The sequence below is a fragment of the Rhinopithecus roxellana genome, chromosome 14 (genome assembly GCF_007565055.1).
Source record: "Rhinopithecus roxellana isolate Shanxi Qingling chromosome 14, ASM756505v1, whole genome shotgun sequence".
NCBI lineage: Eukaryota > Metazoa > Chordata > Mammalia > Primates > Cercopithecidae > Rhinopithecus > Rhinopithecus roxellana.
In genome coordinates, this window is record NC_044562.1 from 97422073 (window position 1) to 97440297 (window position 18225).

The 18225-nt window shown below is 35.8% G+C and overlaps 1 protein-coding gene across 5 annotated transcripts in view; it reads right to left on the reverse strand.

Moving 5' to 3' along the window:
* KANSL1L (KAT8 regulatory NSL complex subunit 1 like) overlaps window positions 1-18225 on the reverse strand; it is a 146622-nt gene that overhangs the window by 93629 nt on the left and 34768 nt on the right. For all 5 annotated transcript variants that reach the window (XM_010354928.2, XM_010354925.2, XM_030916042.1 and 2 more), the window contains exon 3: window positions 9235-9376. In XM_010354928.2, coding sequence (XP_010353230.1) covers window positions 9235-9376 — 142 coding nt within the window. The remainder of the gene's footprint in view (window positions 1-9234; window positions 9377-18225) is intronic.

Genomic DNA, 18225 nt, shown 5'->3' on the forward strand with positions numbered 1-18225 from the left:
CAATATACAAAGGAGCTCCAATATGTCTGGTAGCAGACTTCTCAGTGGGAAACTTTACAGGTCAGGAGTGAGTGGCATGACATATTTAAAGTGTTGAAAGAAAAAAAACTTTTATCCTAGAATAGTATATCCAGCAAATATATCCTTCAAGATGAACTTTTCACTAGACTTAGAAAAAAATAGAGAAGATTCAAATAAAATTGGAAATAAAAAAGGAGACATTACAACTGATAAAACAGAAATACTAAGGATTATAAGAGACTATTACGAAAAAGTATAAACCAACAAGTTGAACAATCTAAAATCAATAAACAAATCTCTTGAATCATATAGCCTAGCAAGACTGCATTATGAAAAAATAGAAAATTTTGGCTGGGCACGATGGCTCAAGCCTGTAATCCCAGCACTTTGGGAGGCTGAGACGGGCAGATCACGAAGTCAGAAGATCGAGACCATCCTGGTTAACATGGTGAAACCCCGTCTCTACTAAAAATACGAAAAACTAGCCAGGCGAGGTGGCGGGCGCCTGTAGTCCCAGCTACTCGGGAGGCTGAGGCAGGAGAATGGCGTAAACCCGGGAGGCGGAGCTTGCAGCGAGCCGAGATCGCACCACTGCACTCCAGGCTGGGCGACAGGGCGAGACTCCGTCTCAAAAAAAAAAAAAACAAAAAATTAGCCAGGTGTGGTGGTGCATGCCTGTAATCCCAGTTACTCAGGAGGCTGAGGCAGGAGAATCACTTGAACCCTGGAGGCAGAGGTGGCAGTGAGTTGAGATCACGCCATTGTACTCCAGCCTGGGCAACCAGAGCGAAACTCTGTCTCAAAAAAAAAAAAAAAAAAAAAAAAAAGGGTGGGTGCAGTGGCTTACACCTGTAATCCCTGCACTTTGGGAGGCCGAGGCGGGTGGATCACCTGAGGTCAGGAGTTCAAGACTAGCCTGACCAACATGGAGAAACCCTGTCTCTATTAAAAATACAAAATTAGCCAGGCGTGGTGGTAACATGCCAGTAATCCCAGCTACTCGGGAGGCTGAGGCAGGAGAATTACTTGAAACGGGAGGCGAAGGTTGCACTGTGAGCTCAGATTGTGCCATTGCACTCCAGCCAGGGCAACAAGAAACTCCATCTCAAAAAACAAACAAACAAAAAGAAAAACACAAGAAAATATAGAAAATTTTAACAAACCAAAAATGAGTAAGGAGATTAAATCTCTAATAAGTCTTCCATTATACCAAGCATAGTAGCTCACACCTGTAATCCCAGCTCGTTGGAAGGTCAAGGCAGGGAGATTGCTTGAGCTCAGGAGTTTGAGTCCAGCCTGGGTATATGGCAAAACCCTATCTCTACAGAAAATACAAAACTTAGCTACATGTGGTGGTGTGTGCCTGTGGTCCCAGTTACCAAACAGGCTGAGGTGGAAGGATTGCTTGAGCCGAGGAGGTTGAGGCTGCAGTGAAACAAAATTGTGCCACTCCACTCTAGGTTGGACAACAGAGCAAGGCCCTGTCTCAAGAGAAAAAAAAAAAAAAAAGGTCCTCTATTAAAGAAAAGCCCAGAGCCGGGCGCAGTGGTTCATGCCTGTAATCCCAACACTTAGGGAGGACGAGGCAGGCAGATCACGAGGTCAAGAGATCAAGACCGTCCTGGCCAACATGGTGAAACCCTAACATGGTGAAACCCCGTCTCTACTAAAAATGTAAAAATTAGCTGGGCATGGTGGCGTGCAACTGTAGTCATAGCTACTCGGGAGGCTGAGGCAGGAGAACCTCTTGAACCTGGGAGGCGGAGGTTGCAGTGAGCTGAGATCACACCACTGCACTCCAGCCTAGCGACAGAGCAAGGCTCCATCTCGAAAAAAAAGGAAAAAAGAAAGAAAAGCCCTGTACCCAATGGCTTCACTGATTAATTTTACCAAACACTTAAAGAAGAAGTAACATCAATCCTACTCTAACTAGTCTGAAAAATAGAGGGGAAGGAAATACTTTCAAACGCATTCTACAAGGACAGTATTACTCTGATATTAAAACTAACCAAAACCACATTTTAAAAAAAGAGAAAACTACAGCCAAATATCCCTGATTACATTGATGTGGAAGTCCTTAACAAAAAATTAGCACAAACCAAGTAACAACACATTAAAAATATCATTTGTCATAATCAAGTAGGATGCATCCCGGGCATGGAAAGATAGTTCAACATACGCAAATTAATCAATCTGATAGATCATATCAACGGAACGAAGGACAAAATCTGTATGGTCTTTTCAATTGATGCTGAAAAAGCTTTGAATAAAATTCAACATCCTTCATGATAAAAACCTTCAATAAATTGGGTATAAAGGAACTTACCTCAACACGATAAAAGCCATCTATGACAGACCCACAGCTAGTATCTTAATGAATGGGAGAGAAAACTGAAATCTAGAACATAACAAGGATGCCCACTTTTACCACTGTCATTCAACATAATGCTGGAAGAGCATTAGACAAGAAAAAGAAATAGAAGGCATCCCTGAATAGCCAAAGAAATCCTAAGCACAAAGAACAAAGTATCTGCATCAGGCTACCCAACTTCAAACTATACTTACAGGGCTACTGAAACCAAAACAGCATGGTACTCGAACAAGAAAGACACATGGACCAATAAAATAGGAAAGAGAACCCAGAAATGAGACCACACACCTACAACTGTCTGATCTTCAACAAACCTGGAAAAAATAAGCACTGGGGAAAGAATTCCCTATTCAGTAAGTGGTACTGGCTGGGTACGGTGGCTCACACCTGTAATCCTAGCACTTTGGAAGGCTGAGGTGGGTGAATTGCCTGAGCTCAGGAGTTCGACACCAGCCTGGGCAACACAGTGAAATCCCATCTCTACTAAAATACAAAAAAAAAAATTAGCCAGGCATGGTGCTGTGCACCTGTAGTCCCAGCTACTCAGGAGGCTGAGGCAGAAGAATTGCCTGAACCCGGAAGGCAGAGGTTGCAGTGAGCCAAGATTGCGCCACTGTACTCCAGCCTGGGTGACAGAGTGAGACTCCGTCTCCAAAGAAAAAAAATAAAAATAAAACAGTGGTGCTGGGATAACTGGCAAGCCATATGCAAAGATTGAAACTGGACCCCTTCTTTATACCACATACAAAAATTAATTCAAGATGGATTAAAGCCTTAAATGTAAAACCCAAAATTATAAAAATGCTGGAAGACAACCTAAGCAATACCATCCAGGACACAGGCGCAGGCAAAGATTTCATGACAAAGATGCCAAAAGCAATTGCAACAAAAGCAAAAACTGACAAATGTAAACTAACTAGAGAGTTTCTGCACAGAGAAAAAAACTATCGACAGAGTAAACAAACAATCTAAAGAATGGGAGAAAATTTTTGCAAACTGTGCATCTGACAAAGGTCTAATATTCAGCCTCTAAAAGGAACTTAAACAAATTTACAAGAAATAACCACATAAAAAAGTGGGCAAAGGACATGAAAAGACATTTTTCAATAGACAACATACACGTGGCCAACAATCATATGAAAAAAAGCTCAACATCATTGATCACTGATCATTAGAGAAATGCAAATCAAAACCACAATGAGATACCATCTAACTCCAGTCAGATGGCTACTATTAAAAAGTCAAAAAATAACAGATGTTGTCAAGATTGTGGAGAAAAAGGATTGTGCTGGAAAGACTGTCTATCCAGATGCAGAAGAATAAAACTAGACCCCCATTTCTTGCCATATACAAAAATCAAATCAAAATATATTAAAGACTTAAATCTAAGACCTCAAACTATGAAACTACTAAAAGAAAACATTGGAAAAACTCTCCGGGACATTGGACTGAGCAAAGATTTCTTAAGTAATACTCCACAAGCACAGGCAACCAAAGAAAAAATGGACAAATCAAGTTAACTCATGTTAAAAAAACATCATGTTAAAAAGCCTCTGCATAGCAAAAGAAATAATCAACAAAGTGAAGACACAACCCACAGAATAGGAAAAAATATTTGCAAACTATCTGTCTGACAAGGAGACAGTATTGGAGCTTGACTCTCCAGTCTCCTTGTCAGTCAACTTGCAACATAAAGCTTTTCTTCTTTCAAAAAACTCAGTGTCATAGTATTGGTTTCTAATGCATCAGGCAACATTTTCACGTCTAATAAGAGACAATCAAAACATATGAAGCAAAAACTGATGGAAATGCAAAGAAAAATCAATAATTCTACAATAATAGTTGGATTCTTCTATAACTCACTCTTGTTAAGGGACACAACAACTAGATGGAAGGTAAGTAAGGAAACAGACAAACTACATAATAAACCAAATAGATTTAACAGATATCTAAATAACATTCTACCCAACAACAACCACATACAAATTTTTCTCAGGTGTACATGGAGCATTTTCCCAGATGGACCATATGTTAGGCCAAATATTGTATCTCAACAGATACAAAAAGAAAGATATAAAAAGTATCTTTTCCAACCACAATGAAATGAAGAAATCATTAACAGAAAACTGGAAAATGCACACATTTGTGTAAATTAATACACTTTAAAACAACCAATAGATCAAAGTAGAAATCACAAGAACAATTAGAAAACAGTTAAAAATGAATGAAAACGAAAACAAAACACACCAAAATTTATGAGATGCAGTGAAGGCAGTGCTAAGGGGGGAGTTTATAGTTATAAATGCTTAACATTTAAAAAACAAAAACAAAAAAGATCTCAAATTAACAACCTAATTTTACAAATTAAGAAACTAGAAAAAGAAGAACAATCTAAACCAAAAGCTAGCAGACAAGAGGAAATAATAAAGATTAGAGTAGAGCTAAAACAAATATGAGGATAGAAAAACTAGAAGAATTATTGAAACTACAAGTTGGTTCTTTGAAAGCATCAACAAAATCGACAAACCTTTAGCTAGGTGAACTAAGAAAACAAAGAAAAAAGACTAAAAATACTAAAATCAGAAATAAAGCTGGGGATGCTATTGCTGAATGTAAAGAAATAAAACGGATGACAAGAGAGTATTATTAATAATAGTACACCAACAAATTAAATAACCTAGATTACATGAACAAATTCCTAGAAACACAACACAACAAGACTAAATCTCAAAGAAATAGAAAATTTGGGTCGGGTGTGGTGGCTCACGCCTGTAATGCCAGCACTTAGGGAGGCTGAGGCAGGTTGAACACCTGAGGTGAAGAGTTTGAGACCAGCCTGGATAACATGGTGAAACCCTGTCTCTACTAAAAATACAAAAATTAGCTGGATGTGGTGGCGGATGTCTGAAATCCCAGCTACTCAGGGGGCTGAGGCAGGAGACTTGCTTGAACCCAGGAGGCAGAGGTTGCAGTGAGCCAAGATCGTGCCATGGCATTCCAGCCTGGGCAACAAGAGCGAAACTCCATCTCAAAAGAAAAGAAAATTTGAATAGGCCTATATAACTAGTATGGAAATTAAATTAGTAATCAAAAATCTCTTGACAAAGTAAAGCCCTGAATCTGATGACTTCAATGCTGAATTCTACCAAATTTTTAAAGAAGATCAAATAGCAATCCTTCTCAAACTTTTCCAAAAAATCAAAGAGAAAGGAACACTTCTTAATTCATTCTGTGGGGACACCATTATCCTGATGCCAAAGCCAGGCAAAGACACCACAAGAAAATAAACTACAGATCAATATCCCTTGTACAGACTGATACAGAAGTGATCAACCAAAAATTAGGAAGCCAAATTCATCACTATATTAACAGGATAATAATCCATGACCGAGTGAGATTTATTCCAAGTGAGATTTATTCTTAGAATGAAAGGATGGTTCAGTATTTTAACTAATCAATGTAATATACAACATTAACAGAATGAAGGAGAAAGAAAACCCTATCATCATTTTAATTGATGAAGAGAAGGCATTTGAAAAAATTGTACATCTTTTCATGATAAAAACAGTCAGCAAGGTAGGAATCGAAGAAAACTACCTAAACATAATAAAAGCCACATATGAAAACCTCCTGAATATCATACTCAAGGGCTAAAGACTGAACCATTTCTCCTCTAAGATCAGGAACAAGGCAAAAATGCTCACTTTCACCACTTCTATTCAACATAGTATTGGAAGTTCTAGACAAAGCAATTAAGCAAGAAAAAGAAATAAATGGCATCCAAATTGTAAAAGAAGAAGTTAAATTATTTGTTTTAAGATGATATAATCATATGTAGAAAACACTAAAAATTCCTTCAAAAATATGTTCGAATTAATAAATTAATTCAGCAAAGTAGCCAGATCACACAGAAGTCAGGTGCATTTCTATATACTAACAATGAACAATCTGTAAAGAAAGTCACAAAAACCATTATATTTACAAGAGAATCAAAAAGAATAAAACACTTCAGAATATAATAAATAACCAAGGAGTTGATAGACTTGTACAAACTACAAAACATTGCTGAAAGAAATTAAAGAAGATATAAATAAATGGAAACACAACCCACATTCATGGATTGAAAGACTTAATGTTGTTAAGATGTCAAAAATACTCAAAGCAATCTAGAGTTTCAGTGCATCCCTATCTAAATCTCCACGACTCTTTTTATAGACAGAAAAAACTTATCCTAAAGGTCATACAAAATCTCATGAGACCTCAAAGCCAACACAATATCAAAAAAACAAAAACAAAAACAAACAAACAAACAAAAAAACAAATCTAGAGTTGGGCTCAGTGGCTCACGCCTGTAATCCCAGCACTTTGGGAGGCTGAGGCAGGCAGATCACTTTGAGGCCAGGAGTTCAAGACTAGCCTGGCCAACATGGCAAAATCCCATCTCTACTAAAAATACAAAAATTAGCTGGGTATGGTGGCGCATGCCTGTAATCCCAGCTACTCAGGAGGCTGAGGCATGAAAATCACTTGAACCTGGAAGGTGGAGGTTGAAATGAGCTGATGTCATGCCATTGCACTCCAGCCTTGGCAACATACTGAGACTCTATCTCAAAAATATATATAAACAAATAACAAATCTGGAAGACTCACATGTCCTGATTTCAAAAATTACTACAAAACTACAGAAATCAAAACAATGTGATACTGGCCAGGCATGGTGGCTCATGCCTATAATCCTAGCACTTTAGGAGGCTGAGGTGAAGAGGATGGCTTGAACCCAGGAGTTTAAGACCAGCCTGGTCTTGAATATAGGGAAACTCTGTCTCTATTTAAAAAAGAAAAAGAAGAAAAGAAATTAAAAACCAAAAACAAAAAAACCCATGTGGTAATGGCATAAAGACAGACCTATATCCCGATGGGATAGAATAGACAACCCGGAAATAAATCCTAACATATATGGTCAAATGTTTTTTGACAAAGGTTCCAATCCAAGGCCATTCAATGGAAAAACAGTCTTTTCAACCAGGTAAAACTGAATATCTGAATGAAAACAAATGAAACTGGACCCTTACCTAACACCATACACAAAAATTAACACAAAACAGATCAAAGACCTCAATGTAAAACCTAAAACTATAAAACCCTAAGAAGAAATATAGGGTAAGTGCTTCATGACATTAGATTTAGCAATGATTTCTTAGATATGACATCAAAGGCACAGGTAATAAAAGAAAAAGTAGACAAATGGGACTTCAGAAAAATTTTGAAAATTTGGGCAGGAAAAGGTAATATCAACAGAGTAAAAATGCAATGAACAAGGCTGAGCACCGGAGCTCACATTTGTTATACCAGCACTTTTTGAGAGACCGAGGTTTGGGGATCATTTGAGTCTAGAGTTCAAGACCAGCCTGGGCAACAGAGGGAGATCCCATCTCTACAAAAAATCAAAAACCTAGCCAATCATGGTGGCACAAGCCTCTAGTCTCAGCTACTTGGGAGTCTGAGGTGGAAGGATTGCTTGAGCCCGGGAGGTCAAGGCTGCAGTGAGCAGTGATCACACTACTGCACTCCATCCTGGGTGACAGAACAAGACTCTGCCTCAAAAAAAAAAAAAAAAAAAAAAAAGCAACACACAGAATAGGAAACATATTTATAAATCATATATCTGATAAGAAATTAATATACATATAGAATTAAAATGCAATAAGAAAAAAAACAAGCAAGCAACCCCATTCAAAAATGGACAAAGGACTTGAATAAGTACTTCTCCAAAGAAGATATCCAAAAGCCAAGCCAGTAACACATGAAATGATGTTCAACATCACTAATCATTAGGCAAATGCAAATCAAAAGTAAAATGAGATACCATCTCACACTCATTAGGATGGTTGCTATAAAATAAACAGAAAATAAATGTTAGCAAGAATCTGGAGAAATTTGAACCTTGTGTACTGCTGGTGGAAATGTTAACTGGTATAGCCACTATAAAAAACAGTATGGTAGATTTACAAAAAAATTAAAACTAGAGTTACCATATGATCCAGCAATTCCACTTGTGGGTGTTTACCCCAAAGAATTGAAAACAGCTGTCTCAAAGAGATATTTTAATATCCATGTTCATAGCATACTCACAATAGCTAAAAACTAGAAGTAACCCAAGTGTCCATCAACGGATGACTGAATAAGCAAAATGTGGTATATACATACAATAAATTATTACTCTTAAAAAGGAAAGAAATTCTAATATATGCTACAATATTTATGAAACTTGAGAACATTATGCTAGTGAAATAAGCTAGCCACAAAAAGACAAAAACTGTTATGATTCTGCTTATATGAGGTACTTAAAATAGTCAAAATCATAAGAGACAAACATAGTTGCCAGGGGTTGAGGAGAGAGGAAAGTGGGTAGTTATTATTTAATGGGTATAGAGCTTCAGTTCTAAAAGGTAAAAAGAGTTATGGAGATGGATAGTGACACATGAATAACATTAGAAATGTATTTAATAACACAACTATATACTCAAAAATGGTTAAGATGGTAAGGTTTTTGTTATATGCATTTTATGATTTAGAAATTTGAAAACAAGTTTATCACTTACATTAACTGGAATCCAATAAGGAAGTTCTGAATTGCTCAAAAAGTATGATAAAATGATCTTAAATACAAAAAGGCATTACAAAGATAGCTTCAATTTATAATAACTAATATACCAAACATTTTGACATAAACTGGCTACATTCTTATAAAACCTTGTAACAATTATTTTTGTGATGAAATGAGAAGGAATGAAAACATTAACAATTTTTAACAAAAGTAGAAGAACACAGACAGACAATACCTTGGAGGCACGAATTTGCCTGTGAATGTCTGTTAGTTGTTGGATTTTGCATTCTAGGTCTGAAATCTGGGCTTGAAGCCAAGTCCATCGGCTGCCAACTCGTGCTCTGTCTACAAGCCACTTCCATTCAGTACTACAGTTACTGTGAACAAAACAAACACTGTTACTCAAAGCACAAAGGCAATCAAGTTTCACAGACGCTGCTTAATAATTCCTTAACTCCCATCAGAAAAGCAAATTTCCTTGCTACAACATGTAATTACAGGAAGAGAGAATGGCAGATTGACTTCTTATCAAAGAAAAAGATTTAATTTTCTTACCTTTCCACCCCACAAACACCTGTTTTCATTCAATATTACATACCCTGTAGTAGGATAATTCCTCTGCTACTCAATTCTTTATCAATGCAGAAGGTCTTAAACAGGAATAAATCAGCAAAGAAAAGGAAACGTGAATGACAATGCAAACACCATGTAAAAACTGTTACATAAAACTTATATGTAAGTAGATGTCAAGTACCAGACAATCCATTTGAATGGTGCTAAATCTAAATCCATGTAATAAACTGCAACATATTCAATTTTACTATAAGTAATTTTTATTTGCTAAAATAGGCATCATTATTAGCTAATTACTTAAATCATTTTTTAAAAGCCATCAAAAATTATAAAAAATATAAATGCTCTGCTACATTTCAAATAAGCATACCAAATATACAGACCTTAAAATATTTGTTAAGATAAACAGTTCATTAAAAATCTGATTCTTAGGATTCACAACCTAGAAATAACAAAGAATTTATATAAAGCCTTTCTTTCATGCATATTTAAAAATAAGGGTTGATTCCTAGCTCCTCCTAGTACCTCTGTCATTTGGCAAGAGCACTACAGCTAGAGAAAAATTATTGGGGATTATGGGTGGTATATGTGTGTGATATTTAATTAGGAGATGCAGATTGCCAAAAAAAAAAAAAAAAAAAAAAAAAAAAAACCTGACAGAAACTGAACAATGACTTAATGACAACATATAAACTTTATAAAAAACTTATCTGAAAATTCATTTATTGTCAAAACCCACTGACTGTAGAACACCAAGAGTGAAGACTAATGTAAATAATGACCTCTGGGTGACAATGATGTGTTAATATAGGTTCATCAATTGTAACAAATACACCACCCTGGTGTGGGATATTAACAGTGGGAAAGGTTGTGCAGTTTGTAGTATGTGGGAACAGGGAATATGTGGGAACTCTTTGTATTTCCCACTCAGCTTTGCTGTGAACCTAAAACTGCTCTAAAAAATAGTTTATTAATTTTTTAAAATGCACTGGACCATAATGGAATCTTTTAAATAATTTTTAATCAGAGAAAATATTTATTCTAAGAGATCATTTGCTGTCAGATAAACAGAACACAATTATTATGGCTTTGCTATATAGAATTCATTCACTATAACAGGATTTTACATTATATCAATGTTTCTGAAAGGTTGCTGTTTTTAAGGATTCTAATTGCATACAATGTGATTAAAGACACCATATGATTGACGATTTCTCTTGGTATTATTATTTATTGTTCATAGTCATTACTGTGGTTTCATAAATTTGACACTTAAAAATCACATTTTCATAACTGTGGACAAAATAAAATGCCTATTCAAAATACACTATTCATAGATAACAGTTAGCAACACTAAATGCCAATCATGAAATTAGAGAAGGCAAGTGCCCTAGCACGTAGTATTTTGCACAGGTGAGGATAAAATGTTTGGATTTTAAAACAAAGTGGAAACTACTGGCAAGGTGGTAACAATCTTTTTTGTTTTCCAAGAACTTTGGCTACTAGGTGGAGAAAGCACTCTGGTAGGAAATGAAAGAAAGTAAGGAAAACTACTAAGATATTACCTATAATAATCTGGGTGTGGTACAGATCATTGTGATCTCCAAATATTTCACGTGCCACCCTACATTTCCCAGGCATATGCATTTACGTTGGAGCCATTTGACTAGTTCTGACCAAATGGGCTGTAAGCAAAAGTGACATTGTCATTTCCAGTTCACCTGAGGATCTTCAAAACCACGAGTGCAGATAATATAGCTACAAAATGGAGGAAGAGAATAGCCTAGATCACACTGGACTTTATGTAAGCTGCAGTACACCTCTGCTGTGTGAAACCACTAAGATTAGGATGCTAATTTGTAACACTAAATATAGACTATTCTGACTAAAACACTGAATATAAAAATGGCTTTGACTGGGAAGGGGAGGGGCGACAAAGATATGTAGATAAAAGGATGGATTCATGGTTCATTTTAAAGTTGATAGGACTTGCAGAAGTATGGCCTAGAAGCAAGCATAGGGCAATCAAAGATGATCTTAAACATTAAGTTTTGCTCCAGTAGGAAAATTCCCCTATAATATGCAATTTGGTTTGGCTGTAATATTTATAATTAGTGAATAATGAAATATAACAGAAAAAATGTCACAGAACTCATATTATTGTATTTCTGGTAAAGATATTCTGATACTCAAGTTAGGATTACAAAAATCATTGTTATGTTCATATACTACACTAAATTATACTAATATAGAAAAATAGCAATACCAGATTAAATTTAAGTAAACCAAATCACATCGGACGCTTTGTGATATATGAAATAAATTTTCTTTTTTTTTTGAGACAGAGTTTTGCTCTGTCGCCCTGGCTGGAGTGCAGTGGTGCGATCTCTCCTCACTGCAACCTCCACCTCCCAGGTTCAAGTGATTCTTGTGCCTCAGCCTCCTGCGTAGCTGAGATTACAGGTATGTACCACCATACCCAGCTAATTGTTTGTATTTTTAGTAGACACAGGGTTTCACTACATTGGCTAAGCTGGGCTTCAACTCCTGTCCTCAAGTGATCTACCCGCCTCAGCCCCCAAAGTGCTGGGATTACAGGCATGAGCCAGCAAGCCCAGCCTGAAATAAATTTTCTGTAGAGGGTAACTTATCCTACATTTTAATAAGAGGAATAAAACATGTTTGCTATGCTTATAAGTGGTAAACAAAAATGTTTCCTTCCTAGAAAACATGTTTTTCTAAAAAAAGTAAGATTGTTAATAATTAAGATGTTACAGATAAATATATGGCTAACTTGCTCAAACAAGATCAACATGTTATACCCCAAAGTCAAACATTTTATGTAAACAACTTATATAATCAATGTTAATGGTTTACATAACTTACAGTGTAACCAATTAGCATATAACTAATGCACCAGCATATTCAGAGTGTCCCAACTCCTCAGTTAGCATATAAGCCTGGTCTGCCATTAACTCCCTGAATCTTTCTGGAGTGTGCAAAACTGATCCCAGACCACCACATGCTGACCATAATGTGGGGTCCCTGTCTCTAGTAAAGATCAAAGACATTGGTGAGTGGAGACCAACTGGTCAGTGAGAGATCACTCATTCCCCAGAAAGGTAGCATTACGACTTCAATTCCCATCCTTGCTTACTTTCAGCCACCACTTAACCTTGCTAAAAGAAATAAGTACAAGCTATCTAAACTTAAGTGGTTTTGAATGTAATTTCTCTTGGTACTAACTACTTGTCAACATCACAAACTTACATCTTTGTTTTGACCTCCTGGTATGAACTCATTTGGTCATGATGAATTTTTACAGTTTGCTAGACCCTATTTGTTACTTCATTTAGGATTTTTCTTTGCATCTATAGTCAAAGAAGATATGGATCTGCTGTTTTCTTGTCATATTTGGTTTTGGAATCAAGCTAATGCTACCCTCATAAAATGAGAAGTATTCCTTCCTCCTTGATTTTCTGAAGGAGTTTATGTAGGACTGGAATGATTTATTCCTTGACTTTCAATAAAATTAATCAGTGAAGCCATCTGGGTCACAAGTTTTCTATGTGGGAAAGTTTATAATTATTAATTTTTCTTTTTAATGCAAGGTTTTTCAGGTTTTCTATTTCTCATTGTGTCAGTTTGGTCATTTGTGTCTTTTAAGCGATTAGCCTATTTAGCTTAAATTGTTGAATTTATTGGCATGTAGTTGTTCATTATACAGTGATCCCTTAGAATCCATGGAGGATTGGTTCCACGATCCCCTGAGGATACCAAAATCTGTGGAAATGGTCAAGTCCCTTACATAAAGTGACGTACATGTGCATATAAGCTACATACACTCTATTGTATACTTTGATTTCTAGATTGCTTATATCTAATACAATGTAAATATTGCTTATAATACCTAATACAAACAGTTGTTATACTCTTTTTAATTCTTATTTTTTATTATTGCATTATTTTATATTTTTCTTGACTATTTCCATTCATAGTTAGTTGATACACAGATACAGAGCTTGGGAATACAGAGAATGGTTTGTATTCCCCAATTATTCTACAATGCCGGAACACCTATAGTGATATTTTTCCTTCTTCCTGTTGTTAGTATTTTCCTAAATAATCTTGCTAGCAGTTTATAATTCTCTCCATTGTTTTTATGTTTTATAATCTGTGAATATCCATATTTTATCATCTTTTCCTTCTATTTGCTTTGGGTTTAATTTAGTATTATTTTTATTGCTTCTTAAGTAGGAGACTTAGACCACAGACTACACTATTCTCCTTTCCTAATACAAACATGTACAGCCATACAGCACTGCTTCAATAATTTAGTCCCTGCATCCCTCAAATTTGATATGTCATGTTTCTAATATTATTCAGTTCAAAACATTTTATAGCTTCTCTTGTGACTTCTTCATCCACGAGTTATGTGGACATGTGTGATTTAAAATCTACATATTTCAGACCCACATATTTACCATTTCTTAACATTTCTTTTTTCCTTTATGTAAATCTCAGTTTTTACCCAGTATGATTTTCCTTCATCCTGAAGATCTTTTAAAATTTCTTTAGTGCATGTATACTGACAACTTTTATTTTTACTTATCTGGAAATGTCATTTTGTGTCTGTTTTTTAAAATATTTCACTGGGCAGAGAATTTTAGACCGACATTTTTTTCCCACCTTTCAGCATTTTAAATATATCATTCCATTTTTCTGGCTTACATACCTTCTAGTGAGAAGTCAGCAGTGATTTTTATTAACCACTTCTTCTGAATATTCTCTTGTTAGCTGAAGTCGTTTTCATTTCAGATATTTTTAGCTTTTGAAAGTTCAATGGTTCTGGCCGGGCGCGGTGGCTCAAGCCTGTAATCCCAGCACTTTGGGAGGCCGAGACGGGCGGATCACAAGGTCAGGAGATCGAGACCATCCTGGCTAATACGGTGAAACCCTGTCTCTACTAAAAAAATACAAAAAACTAGCCGGGCGACGAGGCGGGCACCTGTAGTCCCAGCTACTTGGGAGGCTGAGGCAGGAGAATGGCGTAAACCCGGGAGGCGGAGCTTGCAGTGAGCTGAGATCCGGCCACTGCACTCCAGCCCGGGTGGCAGAGCAAGACTCCGTCTCAAAAAAAAAAAAAAAAAAAAAAAAAAAGAAAGTTCAATGGTTCTTTATATGTTCGATTTATTTCATTATGTTCACATTTTCCTCTTAAGTCCTTGAGCATATTTACAATAGATATTTTAAGCTCTTTCCCAACTAATTTCATGATCACTATCATTTCCAGGTCAGTTTCCATTAATGCTTTTTCTCTGCTTCTTTGCATGCCTAATAGTTGAATACACACATATGCACATACATACACACACATCTAGTAGGTTTTATATAAATATACATATTAAGGGTACTATGAATATTATGTTGTTGAATGTGTGGATTTTGTGGTCTTCCTTAAAGAGTGATCAATTCTGTTCTGACAGGTTATTATATTACTTGCTGTTCAACTTCTTAAACTTCAGCTTACTTTAAAGCTTTGTTAGAGCATGTGTAGAGTAGCCATTACACTAAGGCAGTTATCAAATTGAGGGAGAGGTGGATAGTCTAAGGAATATAACTAGTAAATTAGTAAGTGTGTAGGTTTAACAACTATGACCAAATGAGATCTTTGGCTGTGATATTTTCACATATAACTGACAGGAAGAAAAGAGAATGGAAACCTGCATTTCAGAGGGAACTCGACTAGCAAAATACCACCACAGGCCTAACAGAGACTATCCCTGGGAACCAAATCTGCACCAATAGAAAGCAGAGTGAAAATGCAGTGGTGTCTCCAATAAGAGTACACTAACATCCATGTTAGATACAGTCACAAAGAATCATGGACAAAGAGTAATTCCCAAAGAGCAAGGTCAGGGACTATGAAGGACAAATGACAAGGGAGCTTATCTCAGAAAGCAAAATTAAGGTCCTAGCAAGACCTTACTCCACCGCCAGAGCAAGAAGTGTATTATTGTAAGGAATAGGAACTATCATATATGGCCCATTCTTTTTTTTCCCAGTGGGAATTTTCCTTGTTCCTATACCATCATACAAGCAAGAGGTCAAGAAAATTAGGAAACTTGTCTATTAGTTCATTGGTTACCACATCAAGATGAACCACATACAAACCTGATATAGAGGACTTTACCCAATGAATGTGACTTTGGGTTATCATCCTTAAGAAGATGGTATGTTTTATGAACGAGAAAGAGGTACATGGACATTTGGGTAGCCAAAGAGGCAAACTGAACAGACTTCTTGTTTTCCCCTAATATCCATCCTCCTATACTTTTTGGATAATAGAGCTCCTTGGGTTTCAGCTGAGCCCTCAGCAGCTCAGCTTAGAGACCTTATTTCCCAGCCTTACTTGCAGTTAGGTCTGACTATACAACAAAGTCCTTGAAAATAGAACGTGAGCCAAAATTATGTGCACAACTTCTAGGTCTGGCCATTATCAATGATTGGGTTTGCCATTAAAAATGACTGAATATGGAAATGAAATGAAGTACCAGTGACTCTCAACAATGCAGGCAAGGGCAGCATCCTAAGGAACAGCAAAGCCAAAAGGTCTCTGCTAAATCCTGTAAAGCATATCTAATTCTTGACTGTTAAATGAGAGAAAAATAAATTCTGTATATTTATGTTGAGTTTTCCTTGTTATAACAGCTTAACATATACCTTAAATAACATATTCCTCCCTCAAAAATATTTCATACTATTAGGATGATTTGGGTTAACAAGCTCTCATTTAAAATGTTCATTGTCTTTAAGATGAGCCTTATTGACATATGTTAATAACTTACATACTCTATCATCAAGTTGTACACACACAATATAGACACATATATGCACACATTCATGAAGCAAACAACAAACAAAAACAAAAAAATAACTATACAGTTGTGACCTCTAGGAATTCTGGCATGAAAATAAACCACATTAAAAGGTACAGTTGAGGATGTCCCAGTACTATCTGAGATTGGAACTTAAAAAGGGTTCCAAAAAGGAACAATAAATGGAGTAAACACATCTTGAGATCTTATGCAATTCTGCCTAGAACTCTGGCAGAACCTAGTGTCAACTGCCTAAACTGAAATTTTCAGTATTAATTAAAAGAAATTAATGCAAGGGATGGGCAAATTTAGTCTTGTTCTCTTATTAACTATCCTCCCACCCCCCAAAGAAAAAAAGAAAAAAAAGGAGAGATTGGGAAATATTTATGCACTCTATCGCTACCACACCTCTTCTCTTGTATGGAAAGAATTTTGAAAGTTATAGCCTGTAAAACAGTCTTAAATATGTTTGTAAAATCTTTGTGTAACAACAAACATTGACAAATAAGGACATATTTTTTAAAAGGAAATACTGTAAATAAATGTTAAACTAATCAAAACATTTGTTTGCTAAAGAAACAATTTCACTGTTTAATGAGCATTATGTGTAAGTATGTGCATGTGTCACTTTTGTTCAGGAAGCCAGGCAACCATGTAGTGTTTTCAAACTAAACTGTACATGGGCCTGGATGAAGGGGCAAGTAAAATCCAACAAGAGTTTTGTATTCCAAACCCTGCCATTACAAACCTACATCTGCTCAGTGGAAGGAAAATATTTTCCTAATGCACACAAATGAGCTAGCGATGGGCCTGCCAAACACTATAATGGGCCTTGAAAAGAAACAGGATAAAAATTAAAACTACCTTTATTAATCAAAAAGACGATTACCACCAAGCCAGAATCAAGTACAGGCATTCTTACTCTTAACACATTATAGGTGCTTCTGTATAACTTCATGTTCTGCAAAATAAAAACAGCTAGACTTATTGTGAAGATAGTTAGTGGCAGACCACACAATACCTAAGGAACTTTTAAATCTGAGCCCTAACAAAACAATAATGATTATTATAAAAATTGAAAGTTTCCAAACTGGCATTTGTACCTAAAATAAAGCAGCCCACATTTAAAGCTTTATATTCCGGGTCTCATGCTTCTTTTTTTGATGTGCATCCTTGAAGACATTAGTTCTAATAGAAACCAGTTTAACAAAAATTAAAAATATCTTCTAGAGACAGCATTTTTCATTAATCAATTTCTTTTTAACACAAGCAAAATATCTTTAACGTTAGTAAACACAGAAAAACATATAGCCAATAAACCAGCAACTTATTGAGCTACAGGAAGATATTTCTACAGGATTTTTAGCATTTTGTTTAGATCTTCAGATACTGCTAAGAATTCCTCTTTAGTTGAGAAAAGCTTGATCTTCATCATTTCAAAACACTAGTATGTTTGAAGTAATCTGGAAACAACCCACATTGTGGATATACACACAAAGTGTGTAAAAATCTACATTATATTGACATCATTCCCGTAAATGCCAAATATACACACAAATTTACATTTTAAAATGCTGTAACAGAACGCATTACATTTTTAAAATATCACTAGACATTAAATGAAAAATATTTCTGACAATCTTAATATTATGCAATGTTATTTTAAATGATCCTGATGCTTACATGCATAAATTTGAAATATTGCATTTCCTCAGTGCTAAAGATGACATAAATTTTAAATACCATCAATTTCATAACATAATTCCCTGAAGTGG